The sequence below is a fragment of the Neophocaena asiaeorientalis genome, unplaced genomic scaffold (genome assembly GCF_003031525.2).
Source record: "Neophocaena asiaeorientalis asiaeorientalis breed wild unplaced genomic scaffold, Neophocaena_asiaeorientalis_V1.1 scaffold46, whole genome shotgun sequence".
NCBI lineage: Eukaryota > Metazoa > Chordata > Mammalia > Artiodactyla > Phocoenidae > Neophocaena > Neophocaena asiaeorientalis.
The window spans coordinates 12,122,218-12,148,091 of NW_020175393.1; the positions used below are offsets into that span (position 1 = coordinate 12,122,218).

The 25,874-nt window shown below is 39.5% G+C and overlaps 2 protein-coding genes across 6 annotated transcripts in view; one reads left to right on the top strand and one right to left on the bottom strand.

Moving 5' to 3' along the window:
- ENPP4 (ectonucleotide pyrophosphatase/phosphodiesterase 4) overlaps nucleotides 1-13,768 on the top strand; it is a 15,082-nt gene extending 1,314 nt beyond the window's left edge. For 2 of the 3 annotated variants that reach the window (XM_024765974.1, XM_024765975.1), the window contains exons 2-4: nucleotides 5,371-6,229; nucleotides 8,247-8,417; nucleotides 10,444-13,768. In XM_024765974.1, coding sequence (XP_024621742.1) covers nucleotides 5,395-6,229; nucleotides 8,247-8,417; nucleotides 10,444-10,808 — 1,371 coding nt within the window. In that variant the 5' untranslated portion in view covers nucleotides 5,371-5,394 and the 3' untranslated portion in view covers nucleotides 10,809-13,768. Of the gene's footprint in view, nucleotides 1-1,661; nucleotides 1,797-5,370; nucleotides 6,230-8,246; nucleotides 8,418-10,443 lie in introns of those variants that run through there. The other variant, XM_024765976.1, reaches the window with a different exon arrangement.
- Nucleotides 13,769-13,908: 140 nt separating this feature from the next.
- Nucleotides 13,909-25,360, bottom strand: ENPP5 (ectonucleotide pyrophosphatase/phosphodiesterase family member 5). Of its 3 annotated transcripts, XM_024765973.1 has the most exons (5): nucleotides 25,311-25,360; nucleotides 21,849-22,712; nucleotides 20,185-20,361; nucleotides 17,880-18,125; nucleotides 13,909-14,353 (listed from the first exon to the last, which is right to left on the bottom strand). In XM_024765973.1, the coding sequence occupies exons 2-5, from the start codon at nucleotides 22,675-22,677 to the stop codon at nucleotides 14,334-14,336; spliced, it is 1,272 nt and encodes a 423-aa protein (XP_024621741.1). In that variant the 5' UTR covers nucleotides 22,678-22,712; nucleotides 25,311-25,360; the 3' UTR covers nucleotides 13,909-14,333. The 3 variants fall into 3 exon arrangements, with proteins under 3 accessions (XP_024621741.1, XP_024621738.1, XP_024621739.1); XM_024765970.1 differs by lacking the exon at nucleotides 13,909-14,353 and having other exon boundaries at nucleotides 15,855-18,125; XM_024765971.1 differs by lacking the exons at nucleotides 13,909-14,353; nucleotides 25,311-25,360 and adding an exon at nucleotides 25,167-25,302 and having other exon boundaries at nucleotides 15,855-18,125.
- Between the last annotated feature and the right edge of the window lie 514 nt (nucleotides 25,361-25,874).

A 25,874-nucleotide genomic window follows, 5' to 3' on the forward strand; every position in this document is an offset into this window, starting at 1 on the left:
ACCTCCGCCTGAGTATTCGATTAGAGTTGATGGGAGTGACACAGCCAAATTTAAAAACGAATTTCCTAGAAAACCTAACAAGAAAAGTAACACTGAAGTGTTTTTTATCGGCCGGACACTGTGTTAAGCATTTTACAAATAACGCTTCCTTTTCTGGGCACTGCAACCCTGTGAGATCACAGCGTCCCATTATACAGATGGGGAAAGTCCTGCTCAGAGACGTGAAGCACAGCTAGTGACCACGAGCCGATTCAGGTTTATACCAGCCTTGACTCTACTAGGGTTTCTTCTTTAACCACCAGGGCATCTGGTGGACCCAAGCTGGAAACCTTGCCAGTACTATAGAAAGTCAACTGCTCATTTTAATATTCCGGTTTTCTTTTCTTTCTTCCTTTTTTCCAGAGGTTGTTCCAAGCTATTTTAAGGAAATTAAACGAATTTAAAAGCAGGGAGGAGATACTTTATAACTAAAATATATAAAATATAAATATCTCCTCCTTGCTTTTAAATCAGCTACAAAATATAATTTGGGAGAAATTCGATGAACACAGAAGAAGTACACAAGGAGTTATTTTGTAGAAAGAAATAATATATGTAGAAAGTAAGACTAAGTATAGCTGTTTTGAAGATGCCGTAAAAGTTTGTATGTGCTGGAAAATTGAAGAATACTTTAGAATCCTAGAGTTGTTAAGAAATAGAGTCTTTCAGAGAGTAGTTTTAGTTTTTCTTTAGAATATCAAGAAAATTAATAATCTAGGGAAAACCACCAATGTTATCTATGTGCATAGACAGTGCTATTTTATTTTAAAGCTGTGTAAGAGTTTCATTGTAAATAGTATTTGTGAAGTGTTTAGAATAAGGCTTTTGTATTACAGAGCAGATGGCATGCTAATGGTGGCAAATAGCTTTCATCATATCCTTTGACTATCACACTCCCCCAATTTCAGCTAAGAATGCCAGTGAGAACTGCCCGAGATACGTTTCATCCAAGTAAGAAAGTCATCCCAGATGAGGGAGAGTGTGTTTTGGCCCCTGAATTGAAGAAAACTACACACAACTTCGGTTGGGATTATCTGGGTGTAGTTTCGGTGACTCTGCTTTTTTTCCTTCCCTTTGATATCTTTTTGGTTTGAAAAATTACAGAATTTCTCCCAGTGCTTTGTAATATAGCAATTAGTGATTTTTTTATTCCTTGGAAATACTTGAGAACTTCTCACTGGTGTTTTGTTTATAGCTTAACACTCCTGTTGGGATGAAACAGAATGCAATAGACATAGATACAGGCACCATTAATGAAAGCAGGAAAAGTCCCGTTCATAGTTTGGAGATTAAAACTAGACTTGTAAACTCGCTGTTACTAGATTTATAAACTTGTTAAGGACCTGAAATTAGTAAGAGTACAGACAGTAAGGCTACGAATTGCTTCCTGAGTTTGGCCAATCCAGGGACTTCATCTTCATCCTGTGTAAAAGAAGGGGTTAGCCTAAATTATTTCTATCTACTTTATAGTTTCACAATAGTATCATTCCACCTGTTACGGTACAGACTTTTTTCCTAACATAACAGCTTTGTAACTGTGGATAAAAAAGAGACTAAATTTGAGGGCCTATTGTTTAACACTTTATGTATCCGCATTTTACAAACACAGAAACGGAAGCTGGTAGATCTCCCCACAGTCGCCCGTCTACTAAATGTGAGCTCAAGTTCTGGGATCCTTCTGATTTCAGAGCTTCTAATCTTTCCACTTTGTCTGTGCTTCTAAGTCTGGGGACAAGAATCCAGCAGCGTGCTAAGAGGTTAGTGAACCACAGGGTAAACGGCACATGTGCCTTGACCCTCCTATTCACTCAAGATTTGGGGAAGAAAGATTTTGATGTGTATGTATTTTGTGTAAGAGAGGGGCAGACACAGGTTCTTGTTTCATTGTTTTGCACATGGGAAATGAGGTGAAACACATTCACGTTAAAAAACTCAGGTCTGTGGTATAGAGTACACATTTCACATAATTTTTGAGGTAAGATGAAACATCAGAGATAGTTCCTGTTTTGTGGCAGGACAATCCAGATGCTTTTAAGATTACAATTTCATTTCTCTCTACTCTTTTTTTTTTAATGTAATGGTTTTAGTGAGGTAAAATTCACATACTGTCTAGTTTACTCATTTAAAGTGTACATTTTTACGAATTGTGCAACCATCACCACAGTCAATTTGAGAACATTTTCATCACCCCAAAAAGAAACCTGGTACCCATTAGCATTTACTCCTCATTTCTCCTCAACCCCTTGCTCCAGACAAATCTAATATACTTTCCATCTCTATAGATTTGCCTATCTAGGCATTTCATCTAAATAGAATCATACAATAAGTGATCTTTTGCGACTGCCTTTTTTTTACTTAACACAATGTTTCAAAGGTTTATCCAAGTAATAACATATATTTGCACTTCATTCCTTTTTATTGCCAAATAATATTCCATTGTATGGATATACCACATCTTATCCATTTATCACTTACGGACATTTGAGATGTTTCCATTTCATGGCTCTTACAGATAATGCTGCTGTGATCATTTGTGTACAAGGTTTATCATTGACTTGTGTTTTAATTTCTCTGAGGCATATGCCTACTAGTAGATTTTCTGGGTCGTACGGTAACTCTGTTTAAACTTTTGAAGAACTACCAGAATGTTTTTCAAGTGCCTGTACCATTTTCTTTCTCACCAGCAGTGTATAAAAGTTCTAGTTTCTCTACATCCTTGCCAACACTTGTTATTATCTTTTTTTATTATATCCATCCTAGTGGGTGTGAAGGGGTATCTCATTGTGGTTTTGATTTGCATTTCCCTGATGACTAATGATGTTGAACATAATTTCATGTGCTTATTTGCCATCTCTGTATCTGGAGAAATATCTTTTCAGATCCTTTGCTCATTTTTTAATTGGATTATTTAACTTTTAGGGTTGTTACAGTTCTTTATATATTCTAGATATAAATCCTTTATCAGATATATGATTTGCAAATATTGTCTCCCGTTCTGTGGGTTTTCTTTTCTCTCTATTATATCCTTTGAAATGGAAAAGCTTTCAATTTTGGTGAAGTCCAATTTATTTATTTATGATTTTTGTCACTTGTGCTTTTGATGCTGTATCTTAGAAGGCTTTGCCTAACTCAAGGTCATGAAGACTTATTCCTATATTTTCTGCTAAGAGTTTTATAGTTTTAGCTCTTAATCTTGGTCATTTTGAGTTTATTTTTGTACATGGTGTGAGCTGAGGGGTCCAAATTCATTCTTTTGCATGTGGATATACAGTTGTCTCGGCACCCCTCTGCTCTTAGAGGAACTCCGTTGGAAAAGTTTTAGACATACTGTGACATGATTCCTCAAAGGGCTTAGTTTTAAAAACAATGCTTTATGATGTATGGGTCTCAAGCGCAGCATTACAAGAAATTGTGGTGTTGTAGAACTGAGTTCATTCAAGTTCGTCTTTGTTCTTCCAAGATGACAGCCAGATTCGTTGTTTTGATTATTTATGCCCCTATTTTGAGTATTTTATGTTTGAAAAGTATAAAGCCCTTGTCCTCTGAAAAATGACACATACATAAATTTTGGTGTTATAGACTTCAGTTATATTATTTATTGAATGATTTTTTTTATTGACCTAAGAGAGTATTTGGGCAAAGAATTCATGTGTAGAAAGTAACTTTAAGAGGTTTGGAAACACAAATTATTACTTAAGAGCTGTTATAGGTCACCTATAGGTCACCTAGATAAACGATTATTGTCTCTGTAATACATCTCAGACAGACTGTGACAGCAATGTGTGGTAAAAGGGAATTAAGGCTGACCATGATTTCTGTAACTGTTTCATAGTAATTTGCATGTGAGTTGTGCCTGGATAATGGAGGGACTTGAATGCCAGGCAGAGGTGTTTCTGTATAGGCTGGGGGACTTTGAATACTGATTTTATTAAGGAAGTGTCATGGACAGGGCTATTCCTGGGAAGGTTAAGTTGGGAGCGGATGTTGGGTGAGTAAGGGGAAGGTGATCGAGGTAGGAAGGTCAGTTAAGAGATGGAAGGGCTCTGGACAGGAGGCCCTGGGGACTTGAAGAAGTGTGGCAGGGGACTTACCTGGCGGTCCAGTGGTTAAGACTCTGCACTTCCAATGCAGACGGCACAGGTGCAATCCCTGGTCAGGGAACTAAGATCCCATAGGCCTCTTGGCGTGGCAAAAAAATTAAAAAATAATAAAAAAAAGAAGTACGGCAGCAGTGGAGACTCACTCTACCTAAATGACATCTCCTATTTTTCTTAGGAACCAAAGAAGATAGAGTCTGAAGGTAGGGAGATTTGTTTGGGGAAATCTGTTTTTTTGTAATCAGTAGATTGTTAAAAAAAGAACCAAAAAGTCAGGGAGCTCTCTGAGCTTAGGGTGTTAGGCAGGATAGTTACAGTGGCCCCTCATTATCCGCAGGGAGACTGGTTCCAGGAGCCCCAGCAGATACCAAAAGCCACAGATGCTCAAGTCTCTTATATAACGTGGCAATAGTACATGAATACAGTCAGCCTTCTGGATTTTCCATCCACGGTTGGTTGAATCCATGGATGTAAAACCTGTGGGCATGGAGGGCCAACTGTATGTCTTTGACAGTAAAAAGGAAGTTTTAAAGGGATGTGGTGATGAAATGCCTTTCAACAGCTGTTGCATTTCTTCAGAAATTACCGTGGCATCCAAGTTCCTGTAGGCTTTGTCTGTTTGTCAGCCTCCTGTGAATACTGGGCAGGTTCGGATTGAGGTGGGACCTTTTCCTCAAGTAATATTTATTACTTACTCCCCTTTTTCATGCCAGTATTTTTCAACAGGAACTGATGATGAGCCAGTATGGTAGAGTTTCCACCCCCTATTTCTGTGGATTAAAAGGAACTACAGGGTACCAGTCATTAAACTAGAAAAATAATCGCCCTCCCTGGAGCCTCTGAAAGCTTGGCGTTATTTCTGTTTTGTGCAAAAGGATTGTTTTTGTTTCTTCGTTTGTTCTTATTAAACCTTTAGAATAACTTTTCCTGCTGCAAACAAACAAGGCAGCCCATTGGTATGGACCACAAGAATGCCCCATATCCCCTTCAGAGCATGAAAAATGGGGCAGGACATATAACTGGACAAGTAAAGGCAGTTTTTATTTTTTGCCACTTTATCTTTATTCAGTTATCTTTCAGTAAGTGACATTATTTAATTTTCAAGTTGATGTAGGTAAAGCTGGTGTATAAAAAGTTTATAAATGTTGATTTTCTTCTCCTGATGACTGAACTTTTGAAACCTAATCCAACTCAAATAGCATTACTACTTATGAACTGCGTTTTTATATTTTAGGAACCCTGACTGCCCTCCTTCAGCATGTTCACTATGAAGTTATTGTTGATATGTTTGTTTTCTGGACTTATAACTGGTTGTAGAGGGAACTCTTCCTGTACTTTGCCACCCAAGTTACTACTGGTATCCTTTGATGGCTTCAGAGCTGACTATCTACACAACTATGAATTTCCTCATCTCCAGAATTTTATCAAAGAAGGTGTCTTGGTAGAGCAGGTTAAAAATGCCTTTATCACAAAAACATTTCCAAACCACTACAGCATCGTGACAGGCCTGTATGAAGAAAGCCATGGCATTGTGGCTAATTCCATGTATGATGTCATCACAAAGAAGCATTTTTCTGACATTAATGACAAGGATCCTTTTTGGTGGAATGAGGCAGTCCCTATTTGGGTGACCAATCAGCTTCAGGAAAACAGATCAAGTGCTGCTGCTATGTGGCCTGGTACCGACGTGCCCATTCACAATACCACACCTTCCTATTTCATGAATTACAGCCCCTCAGTGTCATTTGAGGAGAGACTCAGTAATGTCTCCACGTGGCTGAGCAATTCGAACCCACCTGTCACCTTTGCAACGCTCTATTGGGAAGAGCCAGACGCAAGTGGCCACAAGTATGGCCCTGAAGATAAAGAAAACATGCGCCGAGTGTTGAAAGAAATAGATGACCATATCGGTGAGCTAGTTCACAAACTCAAGGTGTTAGGACTGTGGGAAGATCTTAATGTAATCATTACAAGTGATCATGGAATGACCCAGTGTTCTGAGGACAAGCTGATAAACTTGGATCGCTGCATCGACCCCTCAGACTACACTCTTGTAGACTTGACCCCCGTTGCTGCAATACTTCCCAAAATAAGTAAGTAAACTTTTAGCCAAGGAATATTTGAATGGGGCAGTTGATTGAGGAGGAAGGGTTTTGTAAAAGCATGAAGCTCAGACTTTTTGTAGTTCACAGCCATACACTCCTATACTCACTGAGAGTGGGATTACGTTTTTCCCCTGATGTATAAGTTTTTAGGCACTTAGCTTAAGGTTTAGGTTCAAAGGGATTATTTCTTTGCTTTTTTTTCTTTAAGTTAATTAATTAATTTACTTTTGGCTGCGTTGGGTCTTCGTTGCTGCATGCAGGCTTTCTCTAGTTGCGGCGAGCGGGGGCTACCCTTCATTGCAGTGTGCAGGCTTCTCATTGCGGTGGCTTCTCTTGCTGTGGAGCATGGGCTCTAGGCACATGGACTCAGTAGTTGTGGCACGCGGGCTCAGTAGTTGTGGCTTGCGGGCTCTAGAGCACAGGCTCAGTAGTTGTGGCGCACAGGCTTAGTTGCTCCGCAGCATGTGAGATCTTCCCAAACCAGGGCTCCTAATCCGTGTCCCCTGCATCGGCAGGCAGATTCCCAACCACTGCGCCACCAGGGAAGTCCCTCCTTGCTTTCTGATGTATTTCTTTTTTTTAATTTTTTAATTTTTAATTTTTTAATTTTTTAATTTTTATTTTTTTATTGAAGTATAGTTGATTTATAAGGTTTCTGGTGTACAGCAAGGAAATGCAGTTTTACATATATATATATTTTTTTTTCAGATTCTTTTCCATTATAGGTTATTATAAGATATTGAATATAGTTCCCTGTGCTATACAGTAGGTCCTTGTTGATATATTTCTTACTTATTCACACTAGTGGAAAAAGGAAATTTTTATCCTTAAAAAACATCTTGGACTTTTGTGTGAGATATACCTTTCGTCTACTGATCTTAGAATTAGTAATTAGCAGTAATATGTAATTAGTTTATATTTACTTCGGAAGCTAGATGTGAAGTTTGTCCTCTTTGTATAAAAGTCCACCAGGTGGGAATGTGAATTGGTTCAGCCACTATGGAGAACAGTATGGAGGTTCCTTAAAAAACTACAAATAGAATTACCATATGACCCAGCAATCCCACTACTGGGCATATACCCTGAGAAAACCAAAATTCAAAAAGAGTCATGTACCAAAATGTTCATTGTAGCTCTATTTACAATAGCCCAGAGATGGAAACAACCTAAGTGCCCATCATCGGATGAATGGATAAAGAAGATGTGGCACATATATACAATGGAATATTACTCAGCCATAAAAAGAAACGAAATTGAGCTATTTGTAATGAGATGGATAGACCTAGAGTCTGTCATACAGAGTGAAGTAAGTCAGAAAGAAAAAGACAAATACCGTATGCTAACACATATATATGGAATTTAAGAAAAAAAAAATGTCATGAAGAACCTAGGGGTAAGACAGGAATAAAGACGCAGACCTACTGGAGAACGGACTTGAGGATATGGGGAGGGGGAAGGGTGAGCTGTGACAGGGCGAGAGAGAGGCATGGACATATACACACTAACAAACGTAGTAAGGTAGATAGCTAGTGGGAAGCAGCCGCATGGCACAGGGATATATTGGCTCGGTGCTTTGTGACCGCCTGGAGGGGTGGGATACGGAGGGTGGGAGGGAGGGAGATGCAAGAGGGAAGACATATGGGACCATATGTATATGTATAACTGATTCACTTTGTTATAAAGCAGAAACTAACACACCATTGTAAAGCAATTATACCCCTATAAAGATGTTAAAAAGAAAAAAAAAGTCCACCAGGGATAATCACAAAATGAAAAGAGAGATACGTGAATGCTTGGAAAGGGGTGTGTGTGTGTGTGTGTGTGTGTATGTGTGTGTCCGTGTCCCCAACACTGTTACATCATTATTATTGCTCTGTTTTTTTAATGATTAAAGGGCTTTAATAGATAACATTGTTCAGGACTTATTTCCAGTTATTCTAGTTAGAAATATTTTTTCCTTATCAGTCAACATGACTTTTTCCTTTGCTGTTTCCTTTTCTTCCAGACAGAACAAAGGTTTATAACAAACTGAAAGTCTGTGACCCTCACATGAATGTTTATCTCAAAGAAGACATTCCTGCCAGGTTTCATTACCAACATAATGATCGAATTCAACCTATTATTTTGATTGCTGATGAAGGCTGGACAATTGTGCTAAATAAATCATCACCAAAATGTAAGTATTTATTTAGAATTTTTCTTTTGTATCCTAGGGATAAATCACACATTGGGACATTGTTCCATTAACAGGATACTTTGATTTAGAGATGTTCACACAGTATAATTAGTTTGATTTTCAACTAGGTGATTCTCAGGTTTTCATCTGAGAGCAATTTTTAGAAACCACAGTTTCATCCTTAGATTAGAAGGTTGGGTGATCTTAAGGGTGAAGGAGTAGTTTTACTTTTTTACAAAAACTTCAGTTACTGTCAGTAACTTTCAAGGCTGGTTCTCTTGATTTGTAAAAATAAGAGAGTAGTAAAGAAACAAAGAAAATAAAAGAGAGAGAAGTCAAGAAACAAAGTGAAGGGGGAGAGATTAGCTAGTTCAAATCCTTTTTTCTTTTTTTGTGTTAAAAAAATTTGTCCAAGTAACCTTAAGTCTTTCCCCAGTGATGAAATTGTTTACCTGAGTGCTACAGCTAGTTAGAACACTGGGCAAGAACCAGAAAGTATGCAAACAAAAATCGACCAAGTAAACAAAACAGATGGATCAAAATCTCTCCTCAAACTGAAGAAATGTATAGGGGAGAATTACAGCTTTTTACCCATAAGGAAAATTCAATTCAAGTACATTTTTCAAAAATCTGATTTTGTAAACCATAGCAGGTGTCAGAAAATTTTTCTGTAAAAAGCCAAATAGTAAATATTTTAGGCTTTGTGGGACAGCTGTTCTCTGTCTCAACTACTCAATCCTACCTTTATAGTGGGAAAGCAGCCACAGGCAATACATAAACTGACATGGGGTGTTCCAATGAAGCTTCCTTTACAGAAACAGGCGGAGGGCTAAATTTGGCCAGGTGCTGTAGTCTGCAGATCCCTGATCTATAGCAGTTCAGATGCATCAGGCAAGGATGAGACTGAGGGCCATTAGAGTTGATATATTATTGATACTTATGTTGTATACTAATTATTGAAAACTTGGAAAATACAGAAAAGTTCAGAAAAGAGAACAAAAGCTATCCATAATCCTTCAATACAGAAGTACAGTCAGATGTTAATTGTGGGTGTTTTCCTACTTCTAATCTTTTTCTCTGTTACATACAAATGCATATTTTTATTATTAAATCATATGGTTTATATTATTCATATTATAATCATATTCATTTATATTACTGAAATCATAATACTATATATAATGTTATATTGTGCTTTTTATTGTATTGGTCACGTGGGTTTTTCTTATGAAATATTTCAAACATACGATTAAAGAATATGTAACACTGATACACTCATCGCTTAGTCACCTGCACTTCATATGGAAGTAGGAGCTTATTAAATGTAACTGGTCTGCATTAAAAGGCAATATTTTAAAAAATAAAGCAAAAGCTTGAGAATCTGGTATTGGAATGATATCAGGGACCATCAGGTTTTTCTTTGAGTTAGACTTTTACTAGAGTTACAAGTTGGAGTCACCAGGTTAGACCTCACATTCAAGGCAACAATCCCTTCCGTAACGTGCTCAGTCCCCTGGCCCTCCAGGTGTTGAGGTGTCCATTAGCTGTCAGTAGACCAGTGGTGTATTCCACATCCTGTGTCTTGTCCAGGAGCAGCTGACATAGGTCAGGCTTCAGGCTCACTTCCTTGCCACTCACTGGTTTTACTCACTTCTGCTCTCCCCAGCTACTCAGGACCCTCAGGCCGACCACTCTTTTTATCACTGGTGCTGTTTGCAGCGGGCTTGCGCAAACAGTGCTGGACACTGGCAGGTGAAATACGTGGGGCTGGGACTGAGAGAGAGTGTTAAAGCCTGAGGTCATGACCAATCGAGAAGAGGTGGGGCTGGTGTGTGTGTGAAATAGATGACGTGGCTGTGACTTGAAGGAAACAGGAGATTGTACTTCTGGCACCTGTTTGGCCCAACTAATCAGAATTTTAATGGGAATGACACTGGCAAGAATCCAGTGTATTTACACAAGAAGCAAGTCATTTTGTAGTAGAAAAGCTGCTCTTATTTACTGACCTCATCTTGTTCTTTTCCAGTAGGTGACCATGGTTATGATAATTCTTTGCCTAGTATGAATCCATTTCTAGCTGCCCACGGTCCTGCATTTCACAAAGGCTACCAGCACAGCACCATTAACATTGTGGATATTTACCCAATGATGTGCCACATCCTGGGATTAAAGCCACATCCCAATAATGGAACCTTCGGTCACACTAAGTGTTTGTTAGTGGACCAGTGGTGCATTAATCTCCCAGAAGCCATAGGAATTGTTATCGGTGCGCTCTTGGTCTTAACCACTCTGACCTGCCTCATCATAATCATGCAGAATAGACTCTCTGGACCCCGGCCATTTTCCCGACTTCAGCTACAAGATGATGACGATGATCCTTTAATTGGGTGACATGTGCTGGGGTTTATACAAAGTGGCTGTGATTAGGACACACCCAAGGAATGGTGTCACAACTATGAAAAAGTATACTTTGAAAGACAAAGATCTTAGACCAAGCATGCTACAGTTATTTTGTTTTTCCTTGTGTTTTGTTTTGCGGCATTAGCTAATACAAAAAACTCTGACCGTAGAAAAAATTGCGAGTAAATCATTAGTTAACACCAACTGTTTCCCTAACTAGAAAGGTTTTTTTTAAGAAAAATACTGCCTTTGCCCTTTTTTTTTTTTGCAACAAAGATTAGACACATCTATAGATGAAAATATGCAAAAATTTAGTGGGTATGCTTTTTGAATAAATTTTTACATTTGTAAATTATACAACAGAAATCTTTATAAAATGTGTGGATTTTGTGTATCAGGAAGGAAAACTTTCCTATATTTTTATATGTGCCTTTAATAGAGTTTGTATCCCAAGTAAACCCTTGAGGTAGGAAATTCTCTGTGATGGTTAATTAAAATGGATCAAGCAGGCAGAAAAGATCTAGCATATGAAGAAATTATTTTAAGAAAAACTATTATAAAAAACAAGCAAAGACCCCGTGATACAAAGCCTAAGTCTTCTTCACCAGTGTGTCTTTGTTAAGACCCTTAAGCTATTGAAGCCTCAAAAGTTAAACCTTTTGAAGAGTATTGCTAAGAAGAAATTAAGAAAATAGGGAAACGTGCTTTTCTCACTTTGTACTCAATGCCTTTGTGTAAGTTATTTAGTTGTGTATATGTACGTACCAGTGTGTTGCATGTATGTGTGTACAGACTTTGTGTGACTTACAGCAGGTGGTGGGAGGTGAGTGGCCTGGGAGCAGCCTCCAACATCCCCATAGAACCCAGCTCTCAGGAAAGGTTATAACTGCACTTCACTTTCGTGTACTTTCTTCTAACTCACAAGGTAAAATCATAATTTTTAAAAATTCATTAATTTTTGTTACCATTTTTAACTTTCTCATGTTGTTTTTTGTAACCAGAGGTCTCCAGGTGCTGCTGAGAAATGTATGACCTGATACAAATCTGGTTTTGATTGGGTCAGAATGAGGAAAAGAGATTTTTCTATTTACCTTTGGGAATTTTATGCCTTACTTTTTAGGCTATAGGGTAGCTAAATTTTAAATGGAATTTAGTATCTTTTGATCTTTTACATGAATCATATGTTAAATGGCTGAAGAAACTCTCAGGACTCTGTTAACCTTCAGTAGCCTGAACGCTGCCTCTGCGTTTTTCTCCCATATTTGGTTCATAGAAATAACCACTCCACTCATATTTTTTAAAACATACTTGTTCAGAGCGAAGGATTTGTTGTGAATAACTGTTATCCTAGCTTTGCTAAGTGGTACCTTCTAACAATCATCATTAGTGGGAAGAAACTGAATTGTGGCAGGCGAGATTCCATCTGTTAGAGGAAAAATTGAGTTCAAGAACCATTCATCAGCAGCTGAGGCAAGCAGTTAATATTACTAGTGCGATCTTTAAAGTTTTGACAATATAAAGTAAACTAGGGAACTGTTTTACAGATACAAAGATAATCTACAGTAAATATGCAGCCCACTTAAATGCTGATTATCTGTGGTGGTCAAGAACAGTGGTGCCAGTCATCAAATGTAATTCATCCTGTGGTCACTGCTGATCTCCTGATCCTGGTATCTGGTGCCTATTGTACTTGGGGTTCTTGAGAAGCACTTCTACACCCTGCATGAATAGTCCATGCATGCAGTCATAGGTGACTGTATTAAGAACAGCATAATAAATAAATAAAACCACCAGGGCTCATTTTGCTTTTTGACAGATTTTATTTCTGATGTTTTTGCCTCACATAAAAGTTATCCTAAAGGTTAATAGTTGATCTGAACAAAATAACAGAAAAATTTCTTTCTACTTCCATTTCCATTAAAAAAAAAAAAGACACAGTCACATTTAAAGCAGTGAGCGTTTTTTTGAAATGTCTCAAATACTGATTGAGGAGAGCTTGGTCTTTGCAGTGGTGTGAGCTTTAGTGGTTGTACTGGCTTGATTGGCAGTTATGAGTTTCAGAAATCGGTCCATAGCATCCAGCCTGTGAGTGGATTTTATGGAGGATGGAATAGGAAGGGATGCCCCATCAGTGTCTCAGACCTTTGAACAAAAGACCTATTATTTGTCTTGTTCTTTATTCCATTCTCAAAATACTAACTTGAATTAAAGTTGTAAATGTTTTATGTATATGTTGATGGGACAAGAAGAGTATTTAATCAAAGAGACGTTTATATATTATTATATTGAACTTTATGTTAATTCAGTTGTATATTTAAAAATGATCACTTAAAGCCAATGACTCCTCTAGTACACTGAGAAAATATTTCAGTAAAGCCAGCCTTTTTCACTTGGTGTGTATTTTGTTAAATAATTGACTAATATGCTTCTGTGTTTTCTGGGTGGTAGAAAGTATTTGGCTCCAGGAAAGATTTAACTGTTTATGACAACAATACTCAAAGGTAATAGGAAAACTTTTTAGTAAGTTTGTTAATTCAGTGAGTGAATTCAGAATAAGTACGTTTACTTATGTAAATGTAGGGACAGTTCTGCTGCTATTCTTAACGTGCAAGTTTTTCTGGTAAACAGCAATAGAATAAGGATTATTTCAATGCTCTGTACCACTGGTTTTGTGTTACTGTTCCATTAAGCTTGGTATAAGAATTGAAAGATACTTGGAACATTAAAGGATTAAAAAAAACTTTGCCTTGTTCTTGGGTATTTCCTTCTCTTGCCCGTATCTGGTAAGCTTTAAGGATAATTGCATTTAATACCTTTTATTTGGAGGTTTTTACTTCATTGTGAGTATATAAAGCTACAAATGAAGGACAAAGATGAGATGGGAAATGTGTATTTATTGTAAATTCCTGAAATACTATGTAAATAAATGACATGAGTGTGCTTTAAAGAAATTTGTGTGTAGTGCCTTAAGTTAAATATATTTTGACCATATTGTCTGAATTCATAGTTATGACTTCGTTATGATTTTAAATTTTATGTGAATAAAATCTACCAAAACATTTTAACCACAATTATTCAATATACAATGTGATGTCATTGATGATTTTTTAATTTGTCACCTTCTCGCAAAACATACATACTGTGATAGATGTTGACATGACTTAGTAATACTGTAAAATCCACCTAGGCATTCATTACAATTTTTTTAAAACCAGGATTAAGTTTGTAACATTTAACCAAAATTTTAAAGCAGTGTATAAATATGCAATCCAACATAAGGACATCACTGGAAAGAAAGCCAAGATAAATTTTGCAGAGTTTCTAGAACTATAATTTATTGACTTACAGTAGACAGGAAGAAGTTTGAAAAAAGGTGATTACAAAACACTCAGGGTGAGGGTGGGATTACAGTATTTAAACTTTGTTTTGTACATAGCCAGAGTATTTAATGTCTTTTCTAATATAGATTCAACAGTTTCCTCTAATAGAGCAGTGATTAATTTCCTCTTTTGACATTCATTGAATACTTCTAGGAACTGTGGGAAAACAAAAAAAAAGGCACTTTACTTTGGAAGAGAGTTCTGTAGCATTTCAAAAGTGGTAAAACTTTATACTAACAAATTACTTTTGTCTCCTCACGGTTTAACTCCTGGGCTAAGATCCTTGGATCCAGAACCATTTCCCAGGCCCTGCGCTTCCTGAAGTTTGGATGCCAGATTTACTGAATAAAATTGATTCCAATAGAGAAAGAAGATTAAAACCAATTTCTTAAAGATTGAGAAAGTATAAACTATTCTACAAAAAAGTTTCTGGCCCCCAAAACAGTGATCTTTTCTAGTGCCCCTTGGTTGGGTTCGATTATCCCTGTTATATTTGCTTCATAAAACTAGTGTTGTAGAAAAAAAAGCATGAGTTTTTGAGGGGAATATAACATTGATATCAAACCTGATAAAAATAGCATAAAAAAAAGAAAACTATAGATTTTCTAGAAATAGGTTCTTGTAAGAAACTGAAACTAATAATAGAATCGATCCTAATTTTACTTAAGAGGACAGAAAGCATTTTGAAAAGCAATTTTCAACTTAAATGGCAGGTGGCAAAGGGAGAAGACATTGCAAAATACATGCTGAACAAGAAAAATCGTATCAACTAATCAACTTCAAAATAGCCGACAGAGGATGTAGAGCAAACATGTCAGTGTTGTGAGGGGGGGATTCCACTCCTGGGACCTTTTAAAAGTTCTTACTTACAGTTAGGAAGGTTAGCTGGTCTACATGTTATTTCTATGTGCTCATTTGTGTTGACCGCATACAAAGTTTGACCACAGAGACATGCAGATAAAACCAAAACAACAACGAAACTATCGAAAAATGATGAGTGACTAGATATTTCCCCAGCAAAGTTTAAAATTTTATTTTCCTTCAGGTAAACTCTCCTGCTGATATTTACAGGAAAATAAGTATCTGCAGATAAAGGAAACCATTCAATAATCAAATCTTCATATCAGAATTTTCATGATTTCATCAGTGCTACAGAATCTACTCTCTTCTTACTACTAAGGTAATAGCACCCTCTAAAATGAATTTAATGCAACAATTAGTTTAAATACACAGAGAGCACATCAATAATAATGCTCTTAAATAGACCAGTTTCATCTTTTAGTCATTAGATTGGCATCTCAATAACGCAGATAAGTTCATCGCTACAAAGCAAGCCAACACGAGTGGTCACATGTTGTAAAATGTCTAATCCGGAGTTCAGACCTCTTGAGGAGTCTGCTATCTACCATCCCACTTCTCAGCTTTTTCATCTATAGTACATTTCCAGCGATTCCATTCTATCCCATTTAGAGGTTGTACTGATGACATGAGAATTAAGTGCTAACACTGTTTACTGGTATCATCATTTAAAAATAATTCATTCGGGCTTCCCTGGTGGCGCTAGTGGTCGAGAGTCCGCCTGCCGATGCAGGGGACGTGGGTTCGTGCTCCGGTCCGGGAAGATCCCACATGCCGCGGAGCGGCTGGGCCGGTGAGCCATGGCCTCTGAACCTGCGCGTCCGGAGCCTGTGCTCCGCAGCGGGAGAGGCCACAAACGGTGAGAGGCCCACGTACCACAAAAAAAATAAAATAAAATAAAAATAATTCATTCACCTGATTTTAGGAAGCACTTCAATTATATTTTTCACTATGCCACTTTTGTTCTTTACATCTAGTTTATCCTTTCTGGAATACATTTACCACTTTACCTGCTTTTAGCGAGTTGGTGCATAAACACACAGAATCACAGTATTTTCTAGGGGCCACGTGTCTATAAACTGGTTTCTATTTTCTTCAAGGAAAGCTATTCTTTCCAGGGCTTTCTCTTTCCTCTAAGAAACCATAGGTAACACTACCCTCTCCCTAGCCAGCCTACTTAAGAGATCTAAGGCACATCTTTCCATGGAAGCGAATGGGAAGCTGAGATGAACAGGCAGGTGACAAAACCTACCCAGGAGGTAAAGTCTATTTGTGAACCTGGATTCACCTCTGAGTCCATTGAGCATTTGGTGAGTGGATATTCAGATATTTCAGGAAACAAGGCTATAATCTCAGCTCCTCTTGTTTCAATTACCTGTTACCTCTAGGAGTTTCACTATTTTTTGCCACCAGGCACCCTTTAGCGTTGTCCTGGGTACACTGCAAACAACAATGGCCCTGCCTAATTTTTTTCCCCAAGTTTCTGTCTAATTTTTTTTCCCCCAAGCTCCACACAGTTCTTTTCAAGGATTGCGTGGCCTACATTTTCCCTAATGTAGTTTGTGCTGTCTTGCAATTCTGGACCTTCACATGCTGAAATCTAAAAGATGCTTGTGCTCTGTCACTACAAATTACCAGAAAGAAAACATTGTTTTATCTAATCTGATTTTGTAATGTGATTAATAGTGATTTCGTTTTCAAGGAAGCAAATAATTACAGAGCAAGAGAAAATATTGCTGAGATGGTGCCTGATGCCTTCTAGTCAGACCAGTGCTAGACTCGAGAGAAAAGAAATGTATATTCATGGTGTCTTATTATTTTTTTTTCAAGCCTACAGAGTAGAGGTCTCATGGTGTCTTACTATTAAAATCAGAGTAAAATGGCTAATCAGGAAACAGCAATAATGAATTTCACGATGGAAACAACATACCTGGAATGAATCCGTCAGTATTTGGATCTCTTTTTGGGGGGAAAAATTAAATGAAAACCCATGTCCATTGCAAAGAAATACGACAAGGAGTGCCCACAGATGCACCCTGCTGTTGGGAATGCACCTCTCCAAAATTCAGTGTTCAAAGGTCATCACATTTCATTTTCAACAGTTTTCACTTTCTTCATGCTCTCCCAATTTAAGAAGATAGATTTCTACAGTATTCAGGAATTATTAGAAATTTCATTCCGTTTGAACAAGGAATAACAGGTATTCTGGGACATGGGTGCAAAAGTTGTCTTTTTCAACCGAGTTATCAGACGTAATTGTCAATAAAGTGCATTTCACATAAATGTACCCATTAGGAGAGTAATTTAAAGTGCAATATGTAAGGTACTTCAAATAGTGCAAAGTTGTTAAATATATACATTGTATGTGCCAAGTCCAAATAAAGCAGGATCTTACCTACCAGAAGCCAGAGAGGACAATGGAAACATACTTCCCCATCTTTCATCCTTTGCAGGTATGTGTATTTTGGTCCATGTGCATGAGTATGAGTGTGTGTGTGTGTGTGTGTGTGTGTGTGTGTATGACTGCCTCTGCATATGTACGTAACTGCTTAATGGTCTGTGCAAATGTTTGAAGCTGGTTTCCTAGAATTTGAAACCTTTAAACACTGACATAACTATGCAATCTCCACATCAAAGGAGCATTAGGCTTGTAATAATGGTTGAGATATTTCAGCCTGAAAATCTGGTAAGGCAGGTATTTGACTGCGAATTAAATGTTTAATGAAAATTATTAAAAACACAATAACTATAATGCTACCGAGAGAGACCCCTATGAAATAAGCATATGGCTCCTCTTGTTCATTTTCTCTTGGTTTGACATTACCATGGAGGAGAGGAGGGCTCTGTGTATAAGGACTTGCTCTTGGAGTTGGTGAACTGAGCAGATCCTGGACGTTCCTGAGTGATCCGTTGTGTGGCACCGCAGTGATATTGAGGAGGTGGCAGAGCAGGGGGTACAGATCTGTAGAGTTCATGGCCTCTTTTGTGAAATTCTTTCGGAAGGCAGGACCGTGGGCTAAAAACATGGGATGCATTTCTGCTAATGCATTATCATAACCGTGGTTGCCTACTGTGAAGATAAAATGCATGAACAAGTTAGCCAACCATGTGGTATTAAAATAGAAATAATTGTATCATCAAATTGTGAACTTAAATGCAAATTTTATCTAATTTGACTTTTTTTTTTTTTTTCCTTTGCGGTACGCGGCCTCTCACTGTTGTGGCCTCTCCCGTTGCGGAGCACAGGCTCCGGACGCGCCGGCGCAGCAGCCATGGCTCACGGGCCCAGCCGCTCCGTGGCATGTGGGATCTTCCCGGACCGGGGCACGAACCCGTGTCCCCCGCATCGGCAGGCGGACTCTCAACCACTGCGCCACCAGGGAAGCCCTTCTAATTTGACTTTTAAATAAAAGGATCTTTTACAAATAATCTCTGCTGTTGTCAACACCACAATTCACTTCAGGAAACGCAAAGTCAGATGATCACAAATCTTTCTCTCCAGGCAACACCACCTTCACCAGCACAGGAAGAAGGGGAAAGAGCAAAGCTGAGGCAAGTCAGGGGAACATGAAAGTGATATTTTTTTCGTGGCAGGTAAACTAATATTCAACACATACTTGTGAGGTACCTACTACGTTCCAGCTTGTTCTAAAGATAAAGGGATAAAGGTGCTCTTAGTCATGAAGCCAATAAATTCATAATTACCAAAGGAGGAAAATAAGAAAGGAAAACAAAAGACACCACAAAAATCAAACTTCTAGCTACAGTTACGATCTGCTATCAAAAAAGTCAAGACTTGTGGGTAAAATCTTGACTTTGGTGGTTCAGATCAGGATCCAACTTAGCACTGTGTGCTTTCGTGTGGCTACAAAGTAGAAACTTGAGGAGTCTCCTGACTTATCAAGTCAGAAGATGATACAAAATTAAAGGATGAAAACTCCTGCATAATAAAAGCTGCCTTTTATTTTTATTATTTTTTTGAATTTTATTTTTTTATACAGCAGGTTATTAGGTATCCATTTTATACAAAAAGCTGCCTTTTAAGGGCATGTACGTCTAGCATAATATCAGGGTGCTACTGCTGATGAGACGGCAACCAAAGAAAACTGAAAGGCTTTATTTTTAAAGGTGGTGAGACGGACTAGCAAATTAGCACCTACTGGGCTTCCCTGGTGGCGCAGTGGTTGGGAGTCTGCCTGCCGATGCAGGGGACACGGGTTCGTGCCCCGGTCTGGGAAGATCCCACATGCCGCGGAGCGGCTGGGCCCGTGAGCCATGGCCTCTGAGCCTGCGCGTCCGGAGCCTGTGCTCCGCAACGGGAGAGGCCACAACGGTGAGAGGCCTGCGTACCGCAAAAAAAAAAAAAAAAGGATAGCAGGGGGACCTCCATGGTGGTCCAGTGGTTAAGACTCTGCGCTTCCAGTGCAGGGGGCGTGGGTTCGATCCCTGGGTGGGGAGCTAAGATCCCACAAGCTGCATGGTGTGGCCAAAAATAAATTTTTAAAAAAAGGATAGCAGGAAGCTCTTTATTTTGCATGCTTTAATTTTAAATAGGATTTACATTATATTTTAAATTTATTCAATGGAAATATCTCCAAAATTATACCACTAGATACTCATTAGGAAAATATATCTTGATATATTTTTATCCATGCCAATATGCACTTATTTTTAGAAATGTTTCCAAGGTGTAAAGCAAAGCTGGCCTATATTTGGTAGAGCCAGAAGTGCAAAAGAAACTAGAAAGCTAGCAACTGAAAAATAGAGATTAAACTCTTTTGAAATCAGAGTATAAAACAGATGCAGAAAATGATTCAATTTATCAAATTCAGTTAGGTCTTCCTCTGGAACATAATGGTTATAATAAGCAGTACAGGGCACTGTGCTTTTCTTTGGTCTGAAGGCTTCAAGAGAAGTAAATGTTCCACTTTTAGGAGGTTACCTCATTTTAAAGCCCCAATAAATCTTTATTGGGATCTTTATTGGATCTTTATTTAGCTATTAATGTGTGACACTAGCTAGTTGTTCAATCGATAAACAGACTTGAATACGGCAGAAACAACTCCCACTTAGCCTCCACTTTAGCAGACAACGATGCAGAATGGGGAGAAATACTATAACATACTCACACAGAAAGTCATCTGACTTATTCCGTAAAATATACCACCCTTCGTCAGCCACTGCGAGAATTGGCTGAATTCGACTGTTGTATTTGTAATGCCATCTATCTGGAATCTCTTCTTTTTTGTAAACAGTCAGATTAGGATGAGCATGAGCTAGTGCTTCATAGACTTCATCAAATCTGCCTAAAAGAGAAGGATGAGGAGAGGCAGTCAGAACAAGACACTCACTGCTACAGCCGAAGAAACAGCCATGGCAACACAGGTCAGTCAACGCAGACATCCTACTGCCGTAGACAGCCAGCAAGTTCAAGGTAATGAAGCCTCACCAGACACTTTAGAACTCCCATCCCCTTTGAGGAAACCATCTTGTGGGCGAAACTGAGAAATAATCTTCTCTTAAAGTAAATTCACCTTAAGAGAAGACATTTTATAGAACCAGAAATCTCTAATCCCTAAAGATTAAACACACACACACACACACACACACACACACACACACACACAGGTACTAAGTGGTGGCACAAAGTAAAATGTCAAGGGCACTGAAACATCAAAACAAAACCAAAGAGCTAAGTTCTCGTAGTTCTGAGTACAGAAATAGAGAATCTCAAGACGAGAAAATTCGTAAAGTGGAGGGTGAGGGTTGGTCAAACGTTCTTTGAAACCCTGGAGGCGTTGCAGAAGTACTCCCTGTAACTTCAAACGCAGTAAACCTGGGCAATATCTTTCATCCTTTTCTTGCTTTTCAAATCCATTTGTTAGGGCTTCCTCCCTGCCAACAAGGGAACACCATACCAATTTGATCAGGGGAACTGAAGGGTTAATGCAATTTTCTTAACCACAGAAGATTGCTGTTTTGTATTGAATTGGTAGAAACGTTTGTGTGCCGCTGCACGTGCCTATTTTAACATTCACTGTTTCCCACTGATCCTCTTAATTCCCCTGCGAGGGATCTAACTCTCATTTGCGAGCTCTTCAGCTTTTCAAGATCTGTTTTCTCATTGGATACCTAGACTAACCCCAGGAGGTGGTAAAACAGACGTCAGGAGTTGCAAGTCTGAGTCTTGCTCTGCACTTAGCTTTTGACCTGGGGATGTTAAACCTTTTGAGCTTGTTCACCTATCTTTAAAACAGAAATAACGAGAGACAGAGCTGGTATGAGGCTTCCAGGAGAGGTTTGTAAAAAGTTTGAGGTACTGTTACTACTTCCCCTGTTTGCAGATAAGAAAACTAAATCTCAGGACGACTGAAACTCTCTCCTTCCTATACCCCACTGCTTCCCTGTTAAGCAGGTTCTAACTAAGGATCCACTGAAGGCTTTAGGGCTTCCATAAAATCACTGTTAACTGCAGGCACATTTTGTATATATCTTCCCATCTCAATTTCTCTGAGAATGGAGGCTGTAGCTTTCACCATATCCAATGACTCCAAAATGGTTAAATGTGACTACCATAAATACGTAGAGAATCAGTTTTAATATTCTAGGAAAAAGTGAAAAATCAGACTCTGAGAAAAGAGAGTTTGTCTTTTCAGAGACTAAGGATTAAATCCCAGAATATTACCATGACAAAGGCAAGCACACCTGAAAGACACAGAAACAAAAATCCCCCACTCAATCGCACTGGGCACACGCAGACCAGGCCCCAGGCCACCAGTCAGTTCAGACTTACCTTCTTTGGGCAAGATGGCTGCCACCGGCGACTGGTCAATCAGGGTATAGTGGTCTTTATCCAGATACTGGTCAAGCTCTATGATCCTCTCCTCAGAACACTGCGTCATTCCGTGATCACTTGTGATGATTAGGTTCAGAATGTTCCACAACTTTGCCTTTTTCAGCATTCGTATGAGATACCCTAACCTCTGGTCAATATCTGAAATGACAGGCCCCATGAGTGGGCTGTCTGGTCCCAAAAGGTGGCCCATGTCATCAGGTTCTTCCCAATAGAGAAGACCAAGATTGATGGGCTCTTTCGATGTAAACCATTCAATAATTTTGGCAACTCTCTCTTCAAATGAAACGGACTCATTGTAAGGCATATAGTAAGTAGGAAAGCTTTTATGTATTTTGACATCTGTTCCGGGCCACATGGCTGCACCACTCGTATGTCCTGCCCTCTGATTTGTGATCCATATCGGCGTCGCTTCTTCCCAAAACTCAGAATCATAAATGTTCATATTATCCAAGGAGAAAGATTTGTTCAGAACAGGATCAAACATGTCATTTGCCACAATGCCATGATTCTCGGCAAAGAGGCCAGTTACCAAAGTATAATGGTTAGGGTAGGTCTTTGTAATAAAAATATTAGTAACTTGCTTCACGTGGACACCATATTCTTTAACATGATGAAAATGGGGTGTTGGAACTCTGTATAAGTAATCCCAACGGAATCCATCAAATGAAACTAGTAGAACCTTTGGCTGGTCTGGTTGGAGAGAAAATGTAATTGAAAGTGTCAATGCAGCAAGTATGAAGGACACCCAGAGAAGTTTTGAAGTCATTTTCAAAGTACTTGATCAGTCCAGTGTAAGACAATCTGTTTAAGAAACATACAGAAGTTAATGGCAATAATTCTGTTTTGTATACTTCACCCAGAATGGAGAGGGATGGTGCTTAGTAATCCCTGTTACATCATAAATCACAATGCTGCAGAGCTTCATCTTAAAACAAGAGACCTGGGGCTCCCTGTGTAAATAAAGCTAAACATTATATCTGCATTTTAGAAACTGTTTTAGTTTCCAAGAATTTACTGAAACATCCCTCAAAGAAATTATATAAATAAGCTCCTCAAATATCATTTTAAAAGATGATATAATTTACATACAACTTTTCAGAAACATTTTCAGGTTGACTCAGACTTCTGACTCCTGGTCAGAAACATTTATATAGTCAAATACCTGTGGACATATTTGTCATTATGGTTAGATGGGCTATAGGGACCTAGCAACAAGCAACTTTGCACTAGCAAATTTAAAAATAATACTTTTTAAAAGTACACGTGTACACCTCTGTTTTTCAAAGGCAAGGCCTTGTGTCTGGTCCATCATGGTAAGAGATGTGAGAGATGTCATGAGGGAGAGGAGAAAATAGATGAACTTGGTATCCTGAAGTGACAAAATTTGTGACATTCAAATATATTTGTGAAATGTAATTTGCATTCATGTATTAACAATCAAAGCATAGCCTTCTTTAAGCAAAACAATTAGATTATGAACTAAGTATAAACTGAAACATAATTCTAAAACCTGATGTTGACCTTCCTAATATTAAAATTCATCAACATTCAATCTTATCCGTGATGTGTGTAGAAAAGGCACTTCCCAGGATTAAATTATCTCTTGGGATCAAGGTTGTTGTTATTGTCGTTGGTAATCCGCCTATATTTCTAAAAAGCTTTTATTCTATTCAAGAAAGCTAATAAGAGAAAATATGAAAAAACAATACATAGGTAAATTTGGTCAGTTCCCATTGGGTTTGCAAATCCAGTAAGGATCTTTTGTTCTCTCCCTCTGCTGTCCATTCTTGCATGAAGGTATTTATAAGCCCACCGAAACCTGTCAAGAAATCTCTTGAGAGACTTCCCTGGTGGCGCAGTGGTTAAGAATCCGCCTGCCAATGCAGGGGACACGGGTTCGATCCCTGGTCCGGGAAGATCCCACTTGCCACAGAGCAGCTAAGCCCGTGCGCCACAACTACTGAAGCCCGCATGCCTACAGCCCGTGCTCCGCCACAGGAGAAGCCACTGCAATGAGAAGCCTGTGCACAGCAACAAAGAGTAGCCCCCGCTCGCCGCAACTCCAGAAAGCCCACGCACAGCAACAAAGACTCAACGCGGCCCCCAAAATAAATAAATAGATAAATAAATAAATTGATATTAAAAAAAGCAATCAAATTCAGCTTTTGACATCTTCCTAATTTGAATATGCTGAAGACATATTTAAACCTCAAAATTAGACCCTGTCTTGCCTTGCTGTAAGTGCAGGTAAATAAAAACTGCTTGGCATGCTTGCTTTGCTGTCAGGGGCAAGAATTCTGTTTTGTTTTTTAATTGATTTCAGCATACCTACAAGTGAAATTGTTGCTTAAACTGAAATTGTTTTAGGTATTGGTTTCCAGACAATGGTTCAAAACTTAAATTTAAAAACTATTTCTCAAACAGCAATAAACTTTCCAAACCTGGAAGGAACGTGAATAAGCAGTTCCCACAAGGAACTGCAAATATACTTATTAACATTTCTGGCTAAGAACGGTGATCCTTTCCTCTCTCTCTCTCCTTCACCTTCCTAACACAAGGGAGGATACCATGAACCAAATGCAATTTAAGGCTAAAAAAGAATCAACTATATGAAACATCTGATTTTCCTCTATTTTAATAAATTAATTCAGCAACTGTGGTTAGCAGGAAAGAACTGCTTTCCTGGGACAAATGAAAATAAACAAAGGCTAAGTGTTGCCTCAAGCTTAGGAATGTTTGGTAAGACAACATCATCACATCGATGACATAAAGCAACAAACTGGGAAGTGGGGGTAGGGATGAAAGGAGATCTGATTTTTTCTCCACACACAAAATGCTGCACTGCGCGGTGGAATCCCGAGTTCTGGGCCCAGATTTCACCGAGCTGCATTCCAGTTCCTCCTCCCCGCCAACCCTTCCCCCACAGACAGCCTTGGAAATCTGGAGGGACGGGGCGCCAAGAAACGAGAGGAAGGACACTGAAGGAGGAGTAGGTGTGTGTAGAGCGAATATACATCAAGAGGAGGGTGATGCATCGCCCCGTCTTCTTCACCGGGATTCCATCCTAGCTCCTGGAAGGATCTCGAGGTAGGGTATGTTTCCAATTCGCAAACCTCCCGCCCACCAAGGCTGGCAGATGCCCTAACGTGCTCTGGGTATGTGTGCGGTGGAAATGGGTGGAAGGGTAGTTTGGGGAGCCCGCAGGAGGCGGGTGGGTCCCCGGCAGGCCAGCCTCCCACACTCCCGGACTCTTACCCTCGCGGCGATCCGCACAGTCCACATCTGCTTGGGACAATGGGAGGGAGGGCCTGGAGGGGGCTCCCTCCCGCACACCGGGGGCAATAGCGGGGAGGCGGCGGCAGCAAGGGGCACCCCCACCCCGAACCTGCAGTCCCTCACCTTTAAGCCACCTCAGCGCAGAGCACCTGATCAGCACCGCAGGCCCGACGCAGGCCCCGCCTCTTGGCTCCCATTGGCTACAGTGGGACGGTTCCTGCTGGGGTTGCGGAGCAAAAGCCGGGCTCCTGGGATCGTTGTCCCGCCTGTCAATCAGCGCGAGCGGGGCGGGCGCTGTGGGGTTCGGAGGGTGGATAGGGCGGGAGCCGGGGGAGCTCGGGGAGGCGTGGACCCGGCCGGGAGGCCAGAGGGCGGGGAGGCGAAGGCGCCGGGCCCTCGCTAAGGTCTTCTCTGCCGGGTCACGAAACCTTTATGCGCTGTGCCTGTTCTAGACGGGCAGTTGTGCCTGTAGTCAGTGATGCAGAGAGATCATAGTGCGCTATCCCATTTTTTTGTTTTGTTTTCTTACCACAAATGGGTGGCACCATACCCTGGACTTTACTCCGAGGAACACCTGAGCATCCCAGGATGCCGATAGGTCGATGCAAAATCTAATTTAAAAGGATTTAATTTAGTGAGCTCTGCAGCCCCAGTGTTTATTGTCCAGGTTTTGGCAATGTCAGGTCT